At 40.2% G+C, this 25,832-nt stretch overlaps 1 protein-coding gene across 2 annotated transcripts in view; it reads right to left on the bottom strand.

Annotated features, from left to right (window-relative positions):
- Positions 1–2,241: 2,241 nt before the first annotated feature.
- LOC136874567 (inactive pancreatic lipase-related protein 1) overlaps positions 2,242–25,832 on the bottom strand; it is a 138,058-nt gene continuing 114,467 nt past the window's right edge. Inside the window, exons 6-9 of one of the 2 annotated variants that reach the window (XM_068227952.1) lie at positions 22,526–22,774; positions 13,366–13,548; positions 11,846–12,008; positions 2,242–2,419 (exon numbers count right to left, since the gene is read on the bottom strand). In XM_068227952.1, the coding sequence (XP_068084053.1) occupies positions 2,344–2,419; positions 11,846–12,008; positions 13,366–13,548; positions 22,526–22,774 (671 nt within the window). In that variant the 3' untranslated portion in view covers positions 2,242–2,343. The remainder of the gene's footprint in view (positions 2,420–11,845; positions 12,009–13,365; positions 13,549–22,525; positions 22,775–25,832) is intronic. The other variant, XM_068227953.1, reaches the window with a different exon arrangement.

The following is a 25,832-nucleotide window of genomic DNA, read 5'->3' as shown; positions in this document are numbered from 1 at the left end:
TCATATTGTTTTGAGGTGAACTTTTTTTCTCAACCTATTCTTCCTTAACATTATGTAAATTTGTTTCTTTTCTAAAGTCACCTCCGTAGTATGGGATTAGCCCTTGCATCAGTGGCCTAAGAGCCAAATTAGGTTTTAAAAACAAAGTGTATTAGGAGTGCAGATCGCCTCCTCTCAAATTGTTATTTTGGAGGTCATGTAATCAACCTTCTTTTCATTTAATAGACCTCAGTAGGTTGGGTATTTTACCCCTGTGTCTATGTCCAGTGAGGACAACTCGAAGGTGGAGTTTGGTGTGGCCTTTGAGAGGCTTAAAGTTGAGAGCGAGTGGCTCGTTTTGGAAATTGAGTGTTGTATGCCTCGTGGAGGCTTTTCAGTGTAATTTGGAGCAAGGGCTCCTAGGCATGAATGGGGTTTTCTGCCCCTCTGTTGAAACTTGTGTTTGGGGTAAAACTGAGCTGATTGCCCAAGCATTGTGAAGTCAGGGCGCGAAGCCCAAATCCTGTAAATATTGTAACTACCCTTTTGACTTGCTACTTTGTACCTGCCATGCTTGTTATTTCCTTATTTTGAAAAGAAAATATAACCTTGTTAAATTTTAAATTAATTTTACTTTCGTAGCTTGAGACCCGTTCACACCCGCACCTTCTTTCACCTCTACCTACCGCTAAAACACGGTAACAATTCTCATCATTTTTTAAAAAAGAAATGAATTTCCAAAAAGGAGTGCTATGGAAACAATATTGATGGACTTGTGAGATTTTCAAGTAAATAAACTTTTTATACCACGAACCTACTACACTGGCCTAGCAGGGGGCGAGGGGATACTCCCACCTGGCGCGTCCCAGGTGGCGGATAGGGGGGTCCTAACCGGCTTGCCGGCGGACTTGAGGGAAATAAAATACCTCTCGCGGACCAAACACACTACCCCTTGCGGGTGGGGGACGCACATGTAGAATACACCCGCGGTATCCCCTGCCTGTCGTAAGAGGCGACTAAAAGGGGCGACCAAGGGATGCTGGTATTAGAACCATGAAACTACTATTAATTAGTACCATCACGCGGGGAACACCATGGGTCGTCTTTACTTACGAGTAGTACCACTGTATTTGGCACACAATAGGTTTGTGATTAGTAGCAGCAGAGAGTGGTTCCCCTGTGAGTTTCCAGTACCTGTGCGTCGTACGCATGTGAGCAACACCGCGGGTCTGGGCGTAGCCTGTGAGTTGTACCACTATAGGAGTGACACCGTGGGTCTGCGTTGCCTGTGATTAGTACCCCCTATGTGAGGAACACCACGGGGCCCGTGGGACCGGCGCCCGTGACTAGTACACCTAGGTGAGCAAACTCATCCGGTTGCGTTGGCTCTGAGTGGCGCCATTGTGTGAGAAACACCATAAGTCTGCATTACCTGTACGAAGTACAATACTTGTGAGTAGTACCATCTGTGTGGAACACCGTGAGTCTTCGCTACTTTTGATTAGTACCCCAACATGACAAATACCATGGTTCTACTTTACTCGCGACATGTACCATTCTGTGGGGCCTTACACGTGGATTTTGTTCCACCATAGACTCCCTAAGACCTCGGATAGGCTCTCGTTGAAGAATGGGACCTGATACCAGAACGTGACCTCCGTCGACTTTATACGGTGTATGCCACGTCGGTGCTAAGCTGGGATAAATGTTCGTGGAGGACATACACCATACTGAAGCTCTTCAACTGTGATAAAAATCCACCCTGGAGGACTGTTATCACTTTGTTTTCGCCCCTATTTGGACATTTTCGTTTGTGTTTTGAAAATGAACGCGAATTCATGGATGTCCTTTTTATACTTCAACGGTAAAGAATAAAGGTTTAGTTGGTAATATACCTGGGTGTGAGGTATTGTTTTGTGGAGCATGGCATACGTTCAAAAACATGTTCCCGTAATTTTATAACTGTGTATTATAGAAGCCATTGTGCGGATATTTTGAAGTGATAATACATTACAATACCTATACAAACCTTTAGTCGGTGTCAGCATGGGTAGTTTAAAAATTAATTTTTATGTACTCTTCCGAAGGAGCTATGCATTCCCAAATAATTCTTTACTACAGGATGCCCAGACGTGTACCATAAGAGATAGTACATTTTCAAGGACTTTATCACAGTTATTAATGACTGTATATAGGGATATTTCTGGGAAGTAGGTGTCTCATTCCTGGGAATATCATCTGAGAGGAAATATTTGTCATGTATATAAAAGAGGATTTTTTTTATTTTACCAAATATATATAAATAAATATATATATCCTTAAATGTTAGACTTCATTTTCGTCGAAGAACATCTGCAGGTTTGATCAGAGAGTCTCTGTGTGATCCCCTAAGCCAAATGGATATTCATCTCTGGTGCGGAGATAATATTTGCCAGCAGCGCTGAAACAAGAAATGTTTCTTTAGTACAGGTAGCCAAGTTAGAAATTAGATTTCCCACAATTGTTTGTGCGTAAAGGAAATGTTATGAAGGCCACAGATAAACTTATTGCCATGATATTCTATTATTGGTCAACGTCCTAATTGAATATTACTTAATGTATGGATTCAGCGTTCTGTTACCCATCCATTAGAGTTCGTTGTGCCTCTTTTCCAACAATTCCATCATATCTGTGACTGGTTCGTCACACGTCAATAATGATATTCCCGAAGGACTCAACAATGCTATGTGGTGCGTGTGCACAATAAAAACATGGCGTTACAGTCCTGTTGGGTTTTGGCCTAACAAGTGGCCTCTGCTGTGAGGTGGTCTGCAGATTACGAAGAGATCCATGGTTAGTGCGACGAATGCTATCGAAAGTTATTTCTGGATCGCGGCTGCTATCGGATGGTCAGATAGCTCCTAAGCTGCCTTCGCATAAGCAAAAGTCGCTGACCTGGCTGGGAACGGAACCCAGGACTTCTGGGTATGAAGGATTCACTAACCGAACCCGCGGTGGCGGTGGCGTATGGGGATACATATGTCAATTAATGTCTATGTACTCACTTAACTGAGTGAAAGATTTACTTCCTTTCAAGGTCAGAAAGATGTTGGTTCAACAACTAGTAATGCATCATTCTGTTTGACTACTGTGACGTCTGTACGCCAGACTAACTGGTGCCCTCTCTAACAGACTTCAGAGAGCTCAGAATATTTATTTGTGTCAGCTTTATACTGAACATCCCAAAATTTCCTCATTTAACTCCTGCATTCCATGAGCTAAATTGGCTTAAACTAAACCTGAGTCGTAGCTATCATTCGTTGCTTCTACTCCACAAAATAATATATAGGCAGATACCCTCTTATGTAACAGATCTCTTCCAGTTGCTCTCAACAATGCATAACATCCCGACCAGAGCTGCAGCTAACCCAATCCTCAAGATACCAAATCACAAATGCACTCTCTATAATAATTCTTTGACTGTCAGTACAATTGGAACCTGGAATTCGTTTCCCAATGACCTAAGGTACGCCCTATCTGAACACTGAGCGGGTATTTAAAAAGAAATATTGGCAGCGGTACATGGCCGGATCAAGCAGAGTATAAATACATGAATTGTGTTTTCGTGTTTAGCTATTTCATTCCGTGTGTCACTAAGCTTTACTAAGTTTGTTTTTATTGATACATTAGAAAAACTCCCTTTATTCGGGGTTATATATACGTTTCGTTTTTCTTTCCTTTAATGTGTTTTATAACAATGTTTCATGTTTAGTATGTGTGTGTAATAAGTAGACATGGGATTTTTGGCTCTAAAAAATTCGTTTTAAGCGCCTAAAATAGGCTTTTAAAACAAGTAAATAGGCTTTAAAAGAGAAAATAGGCACTAATATGTTTTTTAAATGTGTGGATAGGTAGAAATAGATTTTAAAATATTACAATATACACTTAAACTGTAACGTGATACGTTTTTACTTTAACAAACGTGGTATCCCTATTCTTAACCGAAATAACTGAAAAATTAAAACAAAATAAAAAAGACATTTATCAAAAACAATATAAAAAGTCATGTGTCAAAAAAGTTATGGATTATATGATATATCATTATCAGCACTGATCTAAAACCTTAATACTAAAATCACTGTACACATTTACAGCACTGTAGGCATCCAATAACGGTGTAAACGTGAATTGAGTATGTGTTTATTATCTGTAAGGAACATTCCTACAGTACTTTCATTCGTAGTTTGCTTTACAGTAGGCTACATAACAATAATCTTCTCCAAATTTTCCACAGTCAGGCTGTGTCTTTTGTCTATTAAAATCATTTTGAAAGCAGAAAAAAAGGCGCTCCTCACTCACAGATGTTAGAGGGGCATAGGAATATTTACCTACATTTTTTAATTCAATTTCACTTGGTAAGTCTACTTTTTCCGCATCCATTACCTGATGTACCCTTTTCAGCACTGAATAACCTGGGTTCTTCTGCAGTACACTAGACCACTTGTCTCTTATTTTATCGCCTACCTTGCCCCTACCACTTTGTATGTTATTCTCAGCTTCCTCAATTACAGAAAATTGCTGTTTGAGACTGTTTCCTTTTTCCTCCATTTTTGTAATGGTGACTGGAAGAAATGAAAAATTTGCCTGAATATACGCAATGTCTCTCTGAACACTGGAACAATCATTTAACAGCTCTTTGACAGATGACACACATGCAGAGTTGTCCGTTAAAGGCAAATTGTCTATCACAGTCATGATTTCCTCAAGATGTTCTGCATAATACAGGGCAGCTTCCATCCAGGAACCTGAACGGGTGACGATTGGCTGTGGTGGAAGGGGAATAGAGGGGAGTTTCTCTGGAAAGATGGCTATTCTTGATGGAGCCTTACGGAACACTTTCTTCATTGATGAAATGAGAGTATTTACTCCAGGAAACTCGGCCCTAACTGTTTCTGCGAGTCTATGCAAGGCATGGGTCATGCAAGTAAAATGAATTAAAGAAGGATAGAAAGTTTTGAAGAGAGGTGCAGTGGCAAGCATGTAGGAAGCAGCAGCGGAGACAAGGAGAAGGACTTTAGGATCATCAACACTCCCAGGATACAACAATTGCAACCTCTTGTTGATGAAGTATACAATGCTTTGACTATTGACTTTCTCAAGCTGTTTGAAGCAAAGAACCAAAGTGGTAGATGCCTGATTGGGTTCCAGTTATTCTGCTATAAGGTTAGCAATGTACCTGCCCACAGAGTCGGTGGTTTCGTCCACGCACAACCATATGCAAGACTCCCCAATATCCTCCCTGATTGACAAATTACCTCATTGTAATAAATATCTATGTAGTTTTTCTTTAATGTAGATGCTGATGGGATGTGCTGCTTGGTGTATTTCTATTAAAAAAGAAGGCTCTGAAAACCGGATTATGCACAGCATTTCAGGGGATATTTGCTGCAACTAGGGCTCTACACATATCAGCATAGAAACCATTATGGATTGTAGGAGATATAGTTTGTGTGAGCAGAGTCTATCTAATGTTACTTTTCATGCTGCTTTCGCTTTGTGATTGGCAGTATTTGCATGCTGCTGAAGGTGACATTTTTTCTCATGTAAAATCTAAAACACAATACAGTGATGTCAATTAGAGACTAAGATGAGGAATAGAAAAGGTGAGCTATTGAATAAAATTTGTAATTTTGAACTATTTAAATTAAGCCATTATTGCTCTAAAGTTGCCAACGGCCGTAGCCGTGTTGAAACACCGGATCCTGTGAGATATACGAAGTTAAGCAACATTGGGCGTGGTCAGGAGTTGGATGGGTTGCCACGCGCTGTTGGTGGGGTAAGGGAATGGAGGAACGGAAAGGAACTGGCCACCCTACCACACGTAAACTCCGGTTCAGGAACACCTCTGCGGAGGTTCGGACCTTCCTTCGGGCAGAATAACCCTTACCTACTCTAAATTTAATTAATAACAAGAACACCACAGTCCCCGAAGGGCCTTGGCTTTCAATAACGGTTGCTGCCCAGCTCATGGCCTGGGTGGCGTTTGGTCAGCACGATACATCCATCAGCCGTATTGCCTTGCCTCCGTGACCCCTGCCCACTGTAGCTTCTCAACTGTCCTCACGATGCTGGGTCAACACCGTTCCAGACCTCATAGAATTCTAAATTACTGCCGGTACTGGAAATCGAACCCAGGTCGACTGGACTAAGTCTCTACAATTAATTAGAGGAGCCAATATCAAAACCTTAGTTTTAGATTAATATGAAATTTAAGATATATGCACATACCTGTTTATTGCAGTACTGGCAGAAAACAATCTTGCCATCAAAGGTCATCCCTGGAAATTGTACAAGCCATTGTTGTATAAGCGCACTCTTAGATGATTTCGTTTTAGGCATGATGAACTGTATTCAATTAAACAGATGTTGTTTCACTGGCGACTTGACACAGTATGTCTCTTCTTACTACCTGCTCCTTGTTCTTCCTAGATAATCCTCCCCCTCATCCCGTCACTCGACACAGTACTTCCTTTACTACCTGCTCGTTGTTCTTCTGAGCTAATCCTCCACGTCCACCCTTCACTCAGCATTCCTTTGGTGACAGTTGTCTGGGAAGAGCACATTTCTGTGAAAAACCCACCCTCTGCTGTTCTGACCATTCCAGGCATGTCCATTGTATGATTGTAAAAAATTGCAGAAGTTGAATTTGATTTTAAATGTAGAAAATAGGCAATTTAGGCACTAAAATAGTAAAATAGGCTCTAAAGGTCCAAATAGGTATTTTAGGGCACTATAAAACTCTATTAATGTAAGGGATTTAACATGAAATGTCAACATATTTTTAAAAAATCATGTTGTTTCGTAAGGAGCGAAATAGGCATTTGCCATAAAATTCCAGGTCTAGTAATAAGTTATGTGTAATATATTTTAATCTGTACGTACATTCTAAGACATGATTTGTCAGAATAGCAGGCAGGCCTTATAGCCCGAGTCACACCATATAAATAAAAGCATAATAATAATAATAATAATAATAATAATAATAATAATAATAATAATAATATGGTCAATATTCGAAGCTGCATCACAACATCTCGGATAATAGGACCAAATGGTAAATGCAAAAGCATTCATGAGCCAAAAATTATGGATAATAGTAAATTTCAGTGGGAGGTGTAATTAACTCAGTTACGTCTGACAGCAGATGGGCAAAAATTTCGGACTTTTTTTTTCTTGCCGCATACCGCACTGTACTATTTTCGCATGAAGTACAAATGTTAATATCATGCTTATTAACAAATTAAGGAATAGGAAATTACAGTAATTAAATAATAGCATAAACCTAATTATCAGTACTATATTTTATAACTTAATGTTAAGTATTGGAATTATATCACATTAAAATCTTATCCATACCCTTGTTATAAATTTATACGAAAACCATTACTAAATGTAATTAGTTATGAGGATTGTTTGAACTGGAAACAAGAGATGAAGATGCTACAGCTACTTACTTTAATAACAATAATAATAATAATAATAATAATAATAATAATAATAATAATAATAATAATAATAATAATAATAATAATAACTTCAATCAATCGATCACTGCTGATCTGCATTTAGGGCAGTCGACCAGGTGGCAGATTCCCTTTCTATTGTTTTCCTAGCCCTTTCTAAAATGATTGCAAATAAATTGGAAATTTATTGAACATCTCCTTTGGTAAGTTATTCTAATCCGTAACTCCCCTTCCTATGAAAGAAGTAAACTAAAATAAAAAGTGTTTATCTGAAACCCTCAAAGTACAACACTAAAGCACAGTGGTCAAACCGGAATACATATACGCGAGTGAATGTCTAGTTACTGAATTACAAGCTGAATAAATTAGAAGAACTGGAACGAAAACTTATACAGAAAGTACTCGGTCCGCTAAGAACTACAGAACTCTGGACATCAAAAAATACAGTAGAACCCCGCTTAACCGAACTTCACTTAACCTAAATGCTCTGGCAAAATTGTATTTTAATATTTTGTTTTTCCCCCTCTTTTAGCCGTCGATATTAGTAATTCTCCTGCTATATGTGCTGAGAGCTACTAGGCAAACCCTATTTTGGCAATAGCAGTTCCGAGAATCGATTTAATGGATTTAATGCATTGGAGGTAAGATTTATTTCGATTTTTTATTAACTTACAATACCAGACGCTTTAATTACAGTACTGTAATAAAATTATTGTATACGGTATTCAGTTCAGTAGTAATAAAATAAATTTTTCATTATTTCAGATCGCTTTGCGCTTTGTTGAACAAAGCAATGAATCTACACCAGCTGATGTACTGTTGATTAAGCGGCTGCATGACGGCGCTGCACCAAGAATATTCAGAAAAAATCACTGGTTTATACAGTGGGTGACATTATCTAAACATTTTAATGTTAATATACATTATGCACCTTTGTTTAACAGAGTTTATGCAATTTTATTTCGACATTTAACTTCCGAAATATTTACCATGTGTCATCCGAAAATATGCTTCAAACGAAATGACTCCTCCCCTCTTTTTCGGATAAACGTGGTTCTACTGTAATTATGAAATATATCGGAACATAGAAAACATAACAGATACAATGCGGAAGAGGCGATTGATATTTTTTGGACATTTCTACAGAATGGATGACAACAGGTTCACCAAACAGATCTTGAAATACACTGACTGACAGTGACAATGCAACACCAAGGAGGAGTGGATCGAAAGGGATGAAAGTTGAGGAAAAAACAGAGACGGCACGGATGAATAATTGATGTTTATTTCAAACCGATATGCAGGTTACACAATGCGCACGGCATCGACTCAGTAGGATGTAGGACCACCGCGAGCGGCGATGCACGCAGAAACACGTCGAGGTACAGAGTCAATAAGAGTGCGGATGGTGTCCTGAGGGATGGTTCTCCATTCTCTGTCAACCATTTGCCACAGTTGGTCGTCCGTACGAGGCTGGGGCAGAGTTTGCAAACGGCGTCCAATGAGATCCCACACGTGTTCGATTGGTGAGAGATCCGGAGAGTACGCTGGCCACGGAAGCATCTGTACACCTCGTAGAGCCTGTTGGGAGATGCGAGCAGTGTGTGGGCGGGCATTATCCTGCTGAAACAGAGCATTGGGCAGCCCCTGAAGGTACGGGAGTGCCACCGGCCGCAGCACATGCTGCACGTAGCGGTGGGCATTTAACGTGCCTTGAATACGCACTAGAGGTGACGTGGAATCATACGCAATAGCGCCCCAAACCATGATGCCGCGTTGTCTAGCGGTAGGGCGCTCCACAGTTACTGCCGGATTTGACCTTTCTCCACGCCGACGCCACACTCGTCTGCGGTGACTATCACTGACAGAACAGAAGCGTGACTCATCGGAGAACACGACGTTCCGCCATTCCCTCATCCAAGTCGCTCTAGCCCGGCACCATGCCAGGCGTGCACGTCTATGCTGTGGAGTCAATGGTAGTCTTCTGAGCGGACGCCGGGAGTGCAGGCCTCCTTCAACCAATCGACGGGAAATTGTTCTGGTCGATATTGGAACAGCCAGGGTGTCTTGCACATGCTGAAGAATGGCGGTTGACGTGGCGTGCGGGGCTGCCACGGCTTGGCGGCGGATGCGCCGATCCTCGCGTGCTGACGTCACTCGGGCTGCGCCTGGACCCCTCGCACGTGCCACATGTCCCTGCGCCAACCATCTTCGCCACAGGCGCTGCACCGTGGACACATCCCTATGGGTATCGGCTGCCATTTGACGAAGCGACCAACCTGCCCTTCTCAGCCCGATCACCATACCCCTCGTAAAGTCGTCTGTCTGCTGGAAATGCCTCCGGCATTCTTAGCTATACACGTGTCCTGTGGCACACGACAACACGTTCTACAATGACTGTCGGCTGAGAAATCACGGTACGAAGTGGGCCATTCGCCAACGCCGTGTCTCATTTATCGTTCGCTACGTGCGCAGCACAGCGGCGCATTTCACATCATGAGCATACCTCAGTGACGTCAGTCTACCCTGCAATTGGCATAAAGTACTGACCACTCCTTCTTGGTGTTGCATTTGCTCTGTCAGTCAGTGTATCTTTGGAACTATAAGTCGACAACAACCTGGATTCATGAAGTCAAGAAAGATTTGGAAAGAAACAACATAAAGAAAAAGAAGCAACAGAGAGAGATTTTTAGAAAGAATGTGTTAAGAATGGTACGATTCTAAGTTCGGGAGGGAAAGAAAATGGGCTCAAATTGGTCCGAGGAGAGGAATAGGAGGCGTAGTGAGCAGATGAAGGATTATTGGGAGAAGAAGAAGGAACAACAAAGGATGAAGCAATGAAATTTTCACGCTGTCAATTGAATACTTTAACGGAGAAATAATAATAATAATAATAATAATAATAATAATAATAATAATAATAATAATAATAATAATAATAATAATAATAAAAATAATAATAATAATAATAATAATAATATGGATGCTGTGGTAAAAATAAGAAAATGAAAATTTCTACGAACAATTTGATTTTAGAAAGTTAAAAAGTGATTCCGCCTCTGTGGTGTACCTGTTGTGTGACTAGCTGCCAGCCCCAGAGGCCCGGGTTCGATTCCCGGCTCTGCCAAGAAATTTGAAAAGTGGTATGAGTGCTGGAACCTGGTCCACTCAGCCTCGGGAGCTGAAGTGAGTAGAGGGGGTTTGATTCCCTCCTCAGCCATTCTCGAAGTGGTTTTCAGTGGTTTCCCATTTCTCCTCCAAGCAAAAGCCGGTATGGTACGTAACTTAAGGCTATGTCCGCTTACTTCCCTATTCCTTGCCTATACCTTTCAAGGCTCCTGTTCAGCATACTAGGTGAGACCACCTGGGTGAGGTCCTGTCCTCCTGTCCAGTTTTATCCCCCCGACCCAAAGTTTCACGCTCCAGGACACTGCCCTTGAGTCGGTAAAGGTTGGATCCCTCGCTCAGTCCGAGGGAAAAGGCAACTTTGGAGGGTAAACAGATTAAGAAAGGAGAAAAAACAAAAGTGAACGCCTTGGTGGAATGTTGAAGTAATGCCGGTTTGCAAACATCAATTGATGATGAAGTAGGAGCAAATGAAGACATGGGCATTTCAATAAAATAAACTGGAATATTTAAGAAATCACTGGGAAAGCGGCAGAAAAATCCATCTAGACTATAATAGTATCAGAAATGGACGGGGGCAGAGAAATGATTAGCGTTTTGAGTAAATTCGATAAACACACTATAGACACCAGAGAATCATTGCTCTCATGGAATTAATAGTTTGAAAATTGGAAAGCCAGAACAGGCAGGTTTAATGACGGACAACATGTTTGGACAATGACATTATGATTGTGTAATAAGAAGGAAAAGTAGGGCCACTATCCTTCTATGAGCTCATCCCACGGAGATGTTCTAAGCATGCTCGTTTAAAACTTCTGACGTTTGAGACTCCTCTCACGTTTTGAGGAAGAATGCTCCTTCCACGGCTGGACACAATAGTGAAGGGCTTTTTGTAGGTTAAGTATTTGTACTTAAGATTAGTCAACAGTGTCATTCTTAACACATTCTTTCTAAAAATCTCTCCCTGTTGCTTCTTATTCTTTTATGTTGTTTCTTTCCAAATCTTTCTTGACTTCATAAATCCAGGTTGTTGTCGACTTATAGTTCCAAAGATATTTCAAGATTTGTTTGGTGAACCTGTTGTCATTCATTCTGTAGAAATGTCCAAAAAATATGAATCGCCTCTTCCGCATTGTATCAGTTATGTTTTCTATGTTCCGATATATTTCATAATTACAGTAGAACCACATGACAGACAGATAATGCAAGCGAGGAATATATTGGTTTTCGTTACTTACTGGCTGTTGCAAGGGTAACCCATGTACACAGACTGGTTGCTAACTTTCTTGCATGTTCCATCCTTGAAATGATTCCAACTGTCACACTTAACAGCAGGGAAAGCCTTCTCGTAGATTACAGATTCCGCGTAGTATCTCCAAGATCGCTGGTGACTGCAGTATGCTGATGAAAGAAAATTTCATTATTTAATGTTTGCAAAAAGTCCACTGTTCTAGCCCTTCAAACAAGCAAGTTAACGTTGAAAACATCCGAAGGGTATGGGCTACGAATGTTAGGCAAATAAAATATAATAAAGTATGATACTATATTCTTTATTTATTCCTAAAAATGATAATCCTTTTCTTAATCATCGTTGTCCGGTCGATTAGATTAGCAGTTGGCTTTTTTGCTACCACTACGAGCGCTAATGTGAGTCAGTGCATTGTTTCCCTTAAGCACCAGTACGAGCTCTAAAGTGAGTCAATACAGAGTTTCACTTAAGCCCTTATAACTACATTCGGTGTGGACATTTTGCAAAATATCATAAAATGCCTTAAGGTATTGTACCAAGGGACACATTACAGATGTAATTACGCAAATAAGGTAATTTGGCTAGGATTTAAATAAAAAAGAAACGAGTAAGGAAACAAGCGATTGTAGGTTGTTTTTCCGGAACTGCATTTAGGCCGGCAGTGATTTTAGATTTTTTTTTAAGTTTTATAGAGCTATCCAACACTCATAGTCTAAACACTTCCCGGGCACTTTAGCCCTTCAACTTTCAGCACAATTGCAGAAATTGCTTAATTTTACGTTTTTTGTAATATGGGGATCCCTACTTTGTCTGGTAACAAATGTGTTCAGCATTAAATCAACACGTCCTGTATTTGCTAGCAATATACAATATACTTGCTCTGGAACATACTTCAAATTTCTTAATAAGGAATTGATAACGACAACATCAATTTTCGTTTCATTCACATACTGTAACTCACTGCGCACATTTTGAGTCGGTACGCGCAGCCAGTGACAAAACACGGGTACCATATATTTATCATATTATATGAAATAACATTCCCACTTACAAGTCAGATATTGCTTTCTGCTACAAATGCTTTTTAAAAATGTAAGTTCGGTAATAATAGTGTATATTTTATCCACAAGTTGGTCTTTAAAGATAGAGAATGCAAAGATTAGGTGGTAGTAATAGCATGCTTAAGAGATGTACCATAGCCTGCACGGTTGCTAGGTAACATTGTCTGGCCCTCTTTCCATACCTTACATCACTTCCTGTACGGTTGCTACGGTTACACGTCCGCCACACATTGATCCTTTCTGATGCGGAAGGTGTTAGGTTTAATGAGCCTAGGGAGTCCATCATGTTTACGCCCTCCTTGCCCTTAAATTTCCATTGTCGATAATTGTCCATAATTTCAATGTTCCGTATAGAGGATGGTTGCCTAGTTGTACTTCCTCTTAAAACAATAATCACCATCACCACCACCAGTCTCAATCTTCTTATATGAACGATAGTTTCACTTACGTCTTGCTCCCTTACAACCAGGCTGATATTTCCGTCCACCGTTAGGGTAGAAGTCTAACGTGTAAGCGCTTGATTCGTCTCCATAATTTCCTGCATCTGTGTGAATAATATCAACGGTACCCGCTACTTTCCTCCGTAGTGTGCGACGCAAACCAGTAGTGAAGAACATGGCAGGATCAAGCGCTGGAAATACAAAATAAATTGTTATGAGAAATTCCTGTTCTTAGCTATTAAAAAAAATGCATTTCCCGTTTGCACAGCGCTCTGTTCAATTCAACCCCAAGGTATAGAATAGGAGGTAGGTACCACGGGAGAGATGCGCAGTAGCAAAGCGGAGCTGTGACGTCACGCGGGACCCTTAAGCGGTCAATAAAACTGTCAGTACCGACAAGTACTGACAAAATACTGATCGTGTGTGGACAGGAGTGATGGAATGAAGACCAGTAATGAAGCAGATCAAGATTTGCTGACCTGCGAGCATCAGTACTGCAGAGTGGTGGGGATACAGAAGGTTATACTGACCGTGTGAGCGCGCTTATCATGATTTCTGTCAGTATAATGAACTAGCGATGGATGATGCATGTGCTTCTTAAAGCCAAGTATGGGTGCATATGGAACCGTCGGGTGATCGGGAGTTATTACAACAGTTTATCGAACTGTACGAAACGCTGCCAGAATTGTGGAATGATACCAATCCAGATTATATGAACAAAAATACGGAATAAGGCGCTGGATTCACTGTTAGTAGTATACTCCAAGTTGAAAGCAAATGCATCCCATGAAGACGTGAGACAAAACCTTGTGTTCAAATTACCGTAAATAATTAAAAAAAAAATAGTTGAGTCAAAACGCTCAGGGATGGGAACAGATTATAAACAGTACACGAACCATCATCGTGAGTGTTTTATGCACTTTAGTTCTTGAATAAAGCAGAAGTTCCTGTTGTGCTCAGCGCTCCGATAAACGGAAATGTGTTCACACTTTTCACTTCATTGTAGCCTACCGGGGAATAAATGGATTATTTAATTTAATAAAACATAGCCCCATATTATATAACTTCTATTCTTTATAATAAACAAATTTTGTTTGTTAGTAATGAGCTTTCATAACGAAAGCCTTAACTTTCTTACTCTTGTAGAACGTAACGCAATAATTCACATGTTTCTACAACTTTCATACTGATGGAAACTGGTGACATTATAGCGGAAAATTTTAAATCCTCAAAATTTCTCCCAGTTACAAGATATAATTTCTTCCAGTTACAAGATTACAAGATACCTCTACCTCGCCGCTAATCTGTCTGTCACCGGAAAACGGGCCCGCATGTGTGTATTCTGCCTTATTAGAAAAGGATCGACCATTCCAATTAATTTCTTGAAAGTACCCTCACTCATTCGGAGGTAGTTTTGATAATCGTCTTCATCGGTGTGTTGTATTTCGCTCAACAACTTCATTTTAGAGTGCTCTTCTCGTTTTGTAAGCGATCTTTAATGCATCCTTTACGTTTTAACACTGTGTTTCATGCAGAGTGCTGACTGAAATGTAGCTACACATGCGCATCTTTTACGATCCATTTTGATGGAATACCGCAATGATCAACACGTACACAAGTACTGACTTCGTGGTTTCCCATTTTCACACCAGGTAAATGTTGGGGCTGTATCTTAATTAAGGCCACGGTCGCTTCCTCCATCTCCTAAGCCTTTCTTATCCCATCGTCGCCGTAAGACCTATCTGTGTCGGTGCGACGTAAAGCAAAATAGCAACAAAAAGAATGTACTGACCAAAATATTGACAGAAATAGTGATCATGTAAGGTCTCTACAATACTGATGTGTAATTTCAGTATTATTGACTCCGTATTACTGATCAGTATCTTTGACCGTGTAGGGTCCGCTTTACACGGAAGCTGCCCTGAACGAGGTAGAGGTATTTCGAATGAGAATCACTGTGCACACAGAAACTAGGAATTAATAAAACGCGTCACTAGTACATCTGAGTTTTAAAAGAAACTGTGTGATGAAATGTAAAATGCAGTAATAGTGTGTATTTTTCAGTATGGTCTGTTGCGCCATTGTAAGCAGCACAGATCATAGCAGGCACGCAAAGGAACGGAACACACAGTGTCATTCATTCCCTAAAGCAACTGACCTAAATATATAGTGGTCCATGCTTGTAAAAGACGTGATTCGCTTTTAACAAATGATGCAAGGGTTTGTTCCGAACATTTTGGAGATGAAGATTAACAACGAGATTTGAAGGCAGAGTTACATCAGCTCCACATTTGAAATTGCCATGCGCTGAACGTAAGGATTATTATTATTATTATTATTATTATTATTATTATTATTATTATTATTATTATTATTATTATTATTATAACAGTGCAAGAAGTCAGATAGTAATAAAGAGAGGTTAGTCTTTTTTTTTTTTTATTTTGCTAGTTGCTTTACGTCGCACCGACACAGTTAGGTCTTATGGCAACGATGGAATAGGGAGGGGCTGCGAGAAGGGAAGGAAGGGGCCGTGGCCTTAATTAAGGTACAGCCCCAGCATTTGCCTGGTGTGAAAATGGGAAACCATGGAAAACCATTTTCAGGGCTCCCGACAGTGGGGTTCGAGCCTACTATCTCCCGAATACTGGATAATGGCCTCACTAGCGACTGCAGCTATCGATCTCGGTGAACGAGAGGTAGAATGAAAGAAGTAAACAGTTTCGTGTGTAAATTTGACGATTCTAAAAAACAAGAAATAGTGAATAATTCCAATGCAGCAGATGTATCCGATTCGACAGATATTTCTGAAAACTGTACTTTAACCTTCAAAGAAACTTTAAACAAAGAACTATTTTCCAAAAATATTATACAGTTTCAACAACAGAATAATGCACTGGCTGAGGGAAATAAGGACGTCCTTCTAAAATCAGGAGCGGCAATTGTCCGAGTTTGTAATAAATAGAAAAATGAACATATGGAATGGCGATCGCAGTTTTAGCATTGTTTTTTTTTTAATGATATTTGTTCCTGGCGCCCACCTCTATAGATCGTTTGCCACTACTTTCACCATGTGATAGGAATCTGCGTGTAAGTGGAATTGCGGAAGTGTAGAGTGTTGAATGTGAGGAAAGCAACGTTAAGTACGACACAAACACCTAGTTCCCAGGCCAGGGATATTAATCATTTACAATTCAAGATCCCTGACGCGGCCGGAAATCGAACCCGCGGCCGCGGGGTGACAAGCGGACGCGTTGCACCCTACATCGCGGGACCGGACCTTGGCGTTGTTAAAACCTTTTATATAGACATTATAAATCATTCAGAAATATTACCTGATTCACACTGTATTCGATCTCCCATTATTATTCTAATGTAATACTGTTATACCTTTTGGGAGGTGGGGTTAACATATCTATACCGTTCTCTTTTCTTTAATACCTGGCGAGTTGACCGTGATGTGAACTTGCATTCGGGAGATAGTGGGTTCGAACCGCACTATCGGCAGTCCTGAATATGGTTTTCCGTGGTTTCCCATTTTCACACCAGGCAAATGCTGGGGCTGTACCTTAATTAAGGCCATGGCCGCTTCCTTCCAACTCCTAGGCCCTTCCTGTCCCATCGTCGCCATAAGACCTATCTGTGTCGGTGCAACGTAAAGCCACTAAGAAATAACTTTTCTTTAACTTGTGGTTAAAAACAGATTCGCCCACAGCTGTGTATTTCCCCATACAGAAGACAAGGCGCTGAGATGTCTGGGTTCCGAAGACGTCACCGACGTCTAAGCGTGGTGGGGTGACCTGCGCATGATACCTGTCTCTTACTCTAACTACCTTCAGTCAGCCCGATAGAAAATAGGAATAGGAATAGGAGGCCATTACTTTCTTCCGGGTTACGGTTATATTGTCATATTTGTACGCACCACTCTTCTCTTTACTACAATCAAATGATGATAAACATATCTCTCGGTCATAACCATCCATCAACGGTTGCGAATTTCAGATGACCACCAACAATAAGACATAGACTGCAACGTTGCTAGGTAACATCGTCTGGCCATCCATCCATACGTTACATCACTGCCTGCACGGTTGCTAGGTAACATTGTCTGGCCATCCATCCATACGTTACATCACTGCCTGCACGGTTGCTAGGTAACATGGTCTGGCCATCCATCCATACGTTACATCACTGCCTGCACGGTTGCTAGGTAACATCGTCTGGCCATCCATCCATACCTTACATCACTGCCTGCACGGTTGCTAGGTAACATTGTCTGGCCATCCATCCATACGTTACATCACTGCCTGCACGGTTGCTAGGTAACATTGTCTGGCCATCCATCCATACGTTACATCACTGCCTGCATGGTTGCTAGGTAACATTGTCTGGCCATCCATCCATACGTTACATCACTGCCTGCACAGTTGCTAGGGTTGCATTTCCGTCACATATTTTGTTGCGTCATATCCGAAAATTTGTGTGACGTAAAAGGAAATCCACGCCTGTCATTCCATTCCTGACCCGGTCGAATGACAGGCGTGGAATTTTTGTTACGTCACACAAATTTCCGGATGACCCTCTGCCATAAGACATTTATGTCAACAAAACAATGATGTTCATAAATCATCATTGATCTGTTCTTGGACCTGTCGCCCAGGAGGCTGATTCCCTATCAGTTCTTTAACTAACATTTTCTTCAATGTTTTATATATATATATATATTTTTTTTTTTTTTGCTATTTGCTTTACGTCGCACCGACACAGATATGTCTTATGGCGGCGATGGGATAGAAAAGGCCCAGGAATGGGAAGGAAGCGGCCGTGGACTTAATTGAGGTACAGCCCCAGCATTTGCCTGGTGTGAAAATGGGAAACCACGGAAGACCATCTTGAGGGCTGCCGACAGTGGGGTTCGACAATGATTTCAAAGAACATGGAAAAATTATCGAACATTTCCTTTGATAAATCATTCCTTTCCGTAATACCTATTCTATAGGTATATGTTGTTGTTGCTGTTGTTGTTTTCGAGTCATCAATCCATAGGCTGGTTTTAATGCATAATAATAAAATAATAATAATAATAATAATAGTAATAATTTCTTTTTTCTTCCTTCCTTCCTTCCTTCCTTCCTTCCTTCCTTCCTTCCTTTCTTTCTTTCTTTCTTTCTTTCTTTCTTTCTTTCATAATGAATTTTACCCTCCAGGGTTGGGTTTTCCTCGGACTCAGTGAGGGATCTCACCTCTACCGCCTCAACGGCAGTGTCCGGGAGAGTCCTGAGAGATGTATAGTTGCCCTAATATTTGTCCTCTTGAATTCAAGCTTTATACTCCACTTCGTCTCTCCACTAACAACTCGGAACATACCGCTTAGTATTCTCATATAAAATACGCCGTACCTTAATTTGTGATATGCCTGCTGAAGGAAGTGCAACAAGAATGTAGGAACAACAATACTGTGGGAGAAATTAAAGAAGAGGAAAGTTCCAGACACAACTGCGTGGGAGACTACAATATTAATGTCAAAAACATATACTTGTAGACAATAATTGGAATGATGCCCAATAAACAAGAGGAGAATTAGTTTAATGCATTACCTTAGCATAGTTTAAAATATGAACAACACAACACTGAAATAATGAAACGTACAAGTAAATAAACATGGCATGTAATACATAAATTGTATCTAACAAACAGCTGGTTCTACTTAACATAGTAATAAAGGATGATACCGTTCCTTTTATTAAGGTATACGCTGGTGGTAGATTTGACGATATTCATCAGTGCAATCCTAACCGAGTAGTTACGGAAATATTAATACAGAATTGCAACGGTAGAAAATTCAAAGTAAGTTAAAATGCTCATATAAGCTAGGCACATATCTGTTGAAATACTATTTAGATATTAAATTCAGAAATTGGATAGTGCCCTCATTATGTGAAATTTCATGATATTTCATGATAAATGCTCATAGCTAGAGCAATTTCTGCCTCTCGATAGCTGTGGAATTCAAGGAGTTCCTGGTCAAATTTAGAGCAAGTTTTAGTAGTATTCTTAAAACTCTATTCTATCGAAAATATACATGATGAAATAGAATCATAAAGTTAGTTCTTTGTATTAACTAATAGACTCCTGGATACGCGGAAGCAATTGTAGCAGCCCATATCAGAAGCTCTGGCGGAAAGTGTTCCCTACGTCGTAACCCCGCCAACAGGTGAGACGCCGAGCGGTGAGTGGAATCACCTGATGGCTAACAACAGTACTAAAAACGAAAGGGATGTAAGATGGTAATTTATAGGCGTTAGGTAAATTGGTTGTTAAGAGTTGAAACTCATTATTTCCTATATATATATGCGTATATTAACAGATGATGTACAAAGAATATACACGTACAATTGAAATCGGTCACTTAGTGTGACGTACTGGAACTAGCCTTCCTCAGAACGGCTACTCCAAGTAAATGCAAGTGGACTCTAAAACATTAGAGTACCACTGAAATGCTAAAGCGATGTAAAAACAGAGTATCATGGAGTCTCACAGAGATTCATCAAGCTTTAAGTTGCCAACTACGATAAAACCCAGAAGAACTAGGGCTTAAGTCGAGAATCAAAGTATGAATTATGAATGCCAAGTGTTAGCACCACCGTTCAATTTGATCTACTAAGATTTATTGTAAGTAGCGAGACCTCTTGTAGAATCGATTGCGATTCCCTGACCTGAGCGGAAGGCAGGGCTTCCAAAGCGAAGACTAATGCAATAAGATGCTTGTTCCTTCAATTACATACGTATTTAAAGAAACTAGCAATTGATATGAGGGTCTCCCCTCCTCTTAGATAAAGCGTTACTGGCTTACCGTTGGTTCTATCACCTCCCCCATGTATCGCAACTCCCACGCTATTCACGTGGCAATATTTATTATCATTAACTTGACTTCTCGCCCTTAACCCTATCCTCATAACATAACTCCCCCATTTCTAATACTTGTCATCATAAACATGATTCTCCGTCCCGTATCACTTAATTGGGTGGCCCATTATTTTTTAGTATGGGATCCTTCAAACTACCCCCTTTCTTGCTATCTCTAGACGATAGAACGTGACCATTTAGATTGTCCGTATAGACTCCCTCGTAAGACCTCCTGAACTCACAAGACTCTGTTTTTAACTTAATTCCTTATCACCCCAACACATGGCTGCTTGGACAGCACGGCCAATGGATTGAGTTTTCAAAGTAATGACTATGTACTATTCATATTATGTAATGCTACTTGATGCAGGTTCGTGTCGCTGGACATGACACCTAAGGTGAAACTAATAATTCCAAAGCAATGTTATTTTCCTACATATTATTATATCCATATCACTATCAGGAATAAAGGCATCCTCTAAAATGTTCACTATCATATAAATCCTATTGGAGGTGGAAAGTTGTTTGTAACTGAAAACTGAATCACCAAAGTGTACAGCTTATCCCAGCAGTTATACGGAAGGTCTCAGTTGGCAGCCACCTACTGTCCTAGAAAACAACTTCATATTCAAGGCACTCGACACTTCGGAAGGGGTATTCCGTGATGGATATCGTCAAATCCACCATCACCGTGTACTTTAACAAAACAGAATAGCTTAAACATTTTACCTTTATTACCACGTTCAGTGGAACCAGGAGTTCGTTCTAAGATCATTAATAATAGATCAAATCTTGTTCGCAGCACTTGGAAAAATTCAACTCATGTCCCTAGAATACTCACCACTTTCTTCTGGAAAGAGATATTTCTTAAGCACAAATCTCTTCACCACAAATTTCATTGAGGTAATCACTTTAATGGCATTGTAAATAAAGGGTACAACTCTCTGCACATGGTTAGGAGGGTATTTAGGGGTTGTAGTAAGAATGTAAAGGAGAGGGCATATAAGTATCTGGTATGACCCGAACTAGAGTAAGGTTCCAATGTATGGTACCCTCAAGAGGATTAATTAAAACAAGAACTGGAAAAAACTCCAAAGAAAAGTAGCTCAATTTGAAGAATGTGAAGATAAAGTTAGAATTCAAGAGGACAAATTGAGGCAAATATTCGTTTATAGGAAGGGGAGTTAGGGATTGAAATAACTTACCAAGGGAGATGTTCAATACATTTACAATTTCATTGCAATCATTTAGGAAAAGTTAGGAAAACAACAGATAGGGTATTTGCCACATGGGCAACTGCCATAAATGCAGATCAGAAGAGATTGATTGTTCGATTCGTTTAACCTTTGAATTAATTTCCCCGGTGTATATTCCTTGTCTATTTCTATTTTAAAGCTTTATATTCAGGGACTTTATAAGTTGAAGTATCTGCAACAGTATAATTTAGTCTATAACCTAGTACGGAGCACGAACGATCCATTTTAGGAAATGCTACAGCACAACAATAGACTCTATTATGCACTACTATTATATTCCCCTAATACTACACAATATGAATTACTCGTTAAAGAGTGCGTATATACTCTATTCATCAATAACGCGTTTGAAATGTTACTTTTTGCCTTTAGTGTAAGTTGGTTTAATGTAAGAGAATGCCCAGTGGCCTTAACTACGCCAATGAAGACACTGATCTATCTATCTATCTATCTATCTATCTATCTATCTATCTATCTATCTATCTACGTAAACAAACGTAATCATGTGCGAACCACACTTCACTTACGACCAATATGAATTCCACCATTTTCCCGCCAATCGATAGTAGCATTAAGGTCTGAGATATTGTAGCCGGTCTTGGCCTACGTGATTACAATTGACGAGCTACCTGACGGTGAGATGGCGACTCCGGTCTAGGAAGCCAAGAATTCGTCGTGCTGACCAAGCAACACCTTATAATCTTCAGGCCTTCGGGGTGAGCAGCGGTCGCTTGGTAGGTCATGGCCTTTTAGGGCTCTTGCACCATGGGGTTTGGGTTCGAGATAGGCAGTAAGAACGGTAGGGGGAGATCAAGGTACGAATATCACGAACAGATTAGAGTAAGTGTAAGATGTAGTATTTACGTAGCAATGAAAATGTTATCAAAAGATAGGATGGCATGGAGGGCTGCATCAAACAAACGACAACGAAACTATCCGAAGTAAGGTATAGGCCTATACTCCAAGTTTTAGTGTAAAAAGGGAACATTAACACTTTTCAACCTACCTGTTATCCTGTGCACTTTTCCTGTAGTTATGTATTTTCCCACGTAGCCAGCTGCTTGTCCGCCCAGGCTATGTCCTATGATATGGATCGAAGATGTATGCAGTCCTGCTCGAACCATATCATCGATTGAAGCTGCGACGGCCCTGGCCACCGTTGGTACGGTCTTTAGTGTCGCCAGGTAGTCGGGGTTACTCAAGGCTCTGTACGCGTCTACTATCATCAAATTATGGCCTCCTTTATCCAAATATGCTAAAAGGAAAGAAATTATACAATTATTTATACATTTCGGCATATGCATAGTGCTCAATACGATAAACAAATCCAAAGGATCAAAAAATCGATTTAAAGCGCTTGAAGCCATTCTATGAGATCTTTCCTTGTGAGGAGAAAATCAGGTTCTTGACGGTTGATCATGGACGGAGAATTACTATTACCTGGCTTTAAAATTTCGAAACTACGTTTAAGAACATGTTTTCAAGTACACGTTTAATATTATATTGCATTTTCTTTCCGGGATAATTGTAGGTGAGTCCTCCTCTTTACATCTGTAACACCACGCAAAAGAGTAGCCAATTCAAAAAATGGATGCAATCAGAAAATTTGTCACACAGAGAAAATGGGCATTTTATTCATATGAAATTGGAATAAATTAAAGAAAGGTGATGTTTTTAACTCGCGATCTGTGTATTTGGATTTAACACACAAATTTTCAGTCACTCTCTAAAACTTTTCTCCTGTTTAAAATGTTTATTCCGGGATGAAAATGAATTTCCAGAACAACACACACCTCTCTGAGGAGAGTAACAACTGCTTATAAAACCTGCACATTTCACCTTGTGACAGCTTATTAAATTCCAAGTATGGTCTTTCTGACTCTAAGAAAATAAGACAATTACTGAAATATCAGGAATTTGAAAAATTGCGTCAGCTTCCTCAAAAGGAGAAAGGTGTTACCTCATTTAAAGAAAACCATTTAGCGAACAGTTGGATAACACACCATGATGTTCTATCTTGCAGTGATGCTCCAAAGATGACTGCTTATGTCACAGCCGTTCGAGCCATGCTGGGCAAAACCTAATTGTTGTCGGCATTATCACAACGAAATAGAAACCTTTTCTCATGTCCCGGGATATTGTCCCTATGGTTAAACTGCGACTTACCAGACACCACGCGATATGAAAATCCATCGCCCAGTCATTACGAGACGCTGGTTACAGAGTACAAGAAGAGGTCCATGGGTTGTCGGATAACGATAGTAACCGTATAACTAATATGATAGCCTTCAAAAATAACAGCAATGGATATATTATTGATCCTACTGTTCGGTTCGAATCGCACGGTATCCAGCCCAGTGAAGTACACGAGGAAAACAAGAGGATTTTCGAGCCAACTATTCCCTTCTATTGACGTGAATAAGACCTGGATAACATCGAGGTTATAGGCCTCATAAGAGGAACGATACCTAAGTTCTTTAAAAAATTCCGTTCAAGATTCAAATTTCCAAAATCTTTGACGAAGAATAAGGTTATGAAAGCATCAAAAGCTTCACTATCAATACTGCGACACCATCTATATAGTCATTAATGTATTTAGTATAAATTGTCCTTATGAACAACCTCCTCATATGGGAAGTGTTTACTCTCTGAATAAATTTCATATATCAGATCTGTTAATATCAGTCAGACAATGTTAAGCCGAGAGAAACAACGTACTGGCACTTTATTTACGTGAATAAGCTGAACTGGAAACATAAGGAAACCTGAAGTACTGAGTAGCGATTTTTAATCTGTCTTATTTTCTTGCACACAATAAATTATATATTCTCTTTTCATTATTCCGTAGATAAAGGCTAAGGAGTGCAGGTGTAGGAATTGTGGGTGTGGCTAGGCATTAAGGAGTACGAGATAGGAGATGGAGAGTTTGAGGGAGATAATTAGGAATCCCTCAGAAGACAGGAAGGAAGATTGGCCTCCCGCAAACAATGTACAGAATACAGTAGGTGTAGAAGAGTGATGGGATGAAAAGGGCGGAATTGTAGAAGACAGGTGGTCTAATGTTTTAAGGGGAAAGGCATTTGAGGTTAAGGGATCTATTCACGATCAGAATTCAGAGCAGGTGCCTGTGAGAAATCGGTATGAGTCACTGCAGGTAGAACAACAGTGGAAAGATAAGGAACAGGGAGCTCTTGCTGAGAAATGTGGAAATAGGAGGAAAAGGAAAGGTACGAAAGGGAAATGTAGAGTAGAGGATAGGAAAAGACAGGTGGAACAGGGTCATGGGAGGGACGAAAGGGAGGAGAAAGCAGCTTCTACAACCGTCAGGAACGACAGGGCTGACCAAGAAGGGAGGGGATCAAATTAGGTGGGTAGGGTTGAGGCTCCTATCAAGGGAGGTTCCATTGTTAAACATGTGGGGAAAGTGTGTGGAGGAAAGGGAACCAGGGTAGGGTGCTATCCAAAAATTATATTACGGCAGATGTTGAGGAAAGTAGAAGAGAGGGAGGAGGGACTGTGGAAGGTGGTAGTGTTTCACGTTCGTACCAACAAAGTAAGGCAAGCAGGTATAAGTACCAGCATATTAATTTTGGAGACGTGTGGCATCTGGTAAATGCATCACGTGTGAAGTTTAAGGAAGAGGAGGTTGTTATCAGTGGAATTCTGTGTAGGAGGGATATTGACTGGAAGGTGATTGGGGATTTGAAAGAGATTATGAAGTTGGTATGTGGGAAACTGGGAGTGAGATTTCTAGATCTTAATAGGTGGGTAGATGATAGGGATCTGTGTTCAGATGGCAACTTAAACCGCAGTGGCACGTATTTAAGAAATTTGTTTAGAAGGGCGATATGGAGGTGCATGGGAAAAGGGGTGGTCTATGGAGCGATGATAAGGGTACAGGGATCTGGAAGTCAAGTAGGGATGACATAAAAATGTTAGTGTTCAACTGTAGAAGTACTGTAAAGAAAGGAATATAATTAAGTAATTTAATATATTTACTTACCAAATACTGTAAAAGGAGTTGAATCATGGCTGAGAAATTATATAATTGATGGAGGATTTTTTTAACGGAACTGGTGTGTTTGTTGTAGAGATAGGATAGGATTGGTAGAAGAGGGAGTATTCACTCAGGTGAAAGAAGAATTTGTAAGCTACGAAAACGTTAAAGATAACAAACATGAAATTCCAGGTTTGTCTCATTTCTAAAGATAATACGCAACTTGATGTCTTTGGAGTGTACCGACAGGGAAAGGGTAGCGCTCATATTGATTCGGAATTGTTCGATAACATAATCAGCTATGTGGGAAATGATG

The sequence above is a fragment of the Anabrus simplex genome, chromosome 5 (genome assembly GCF_040414725.1).
Source record: "Anabrus simplex isolate iqAnaSimp1 chromosome 5, ASM4041472v1, whole genome shotgun sequence".
Taxonomy (NCBI): domain Eukaryota; kingdom Metazoa; phylum Arthropoda; class Insecta; order Orthoptera; family Tettigoniidae; genus Anabrus; species Anabrus simplex.
The sequence above is the reverse complement of the archived record's forward strand: the minus strand, read 5'-3'. Positions and strand labels throughout refer to the sequence as shown.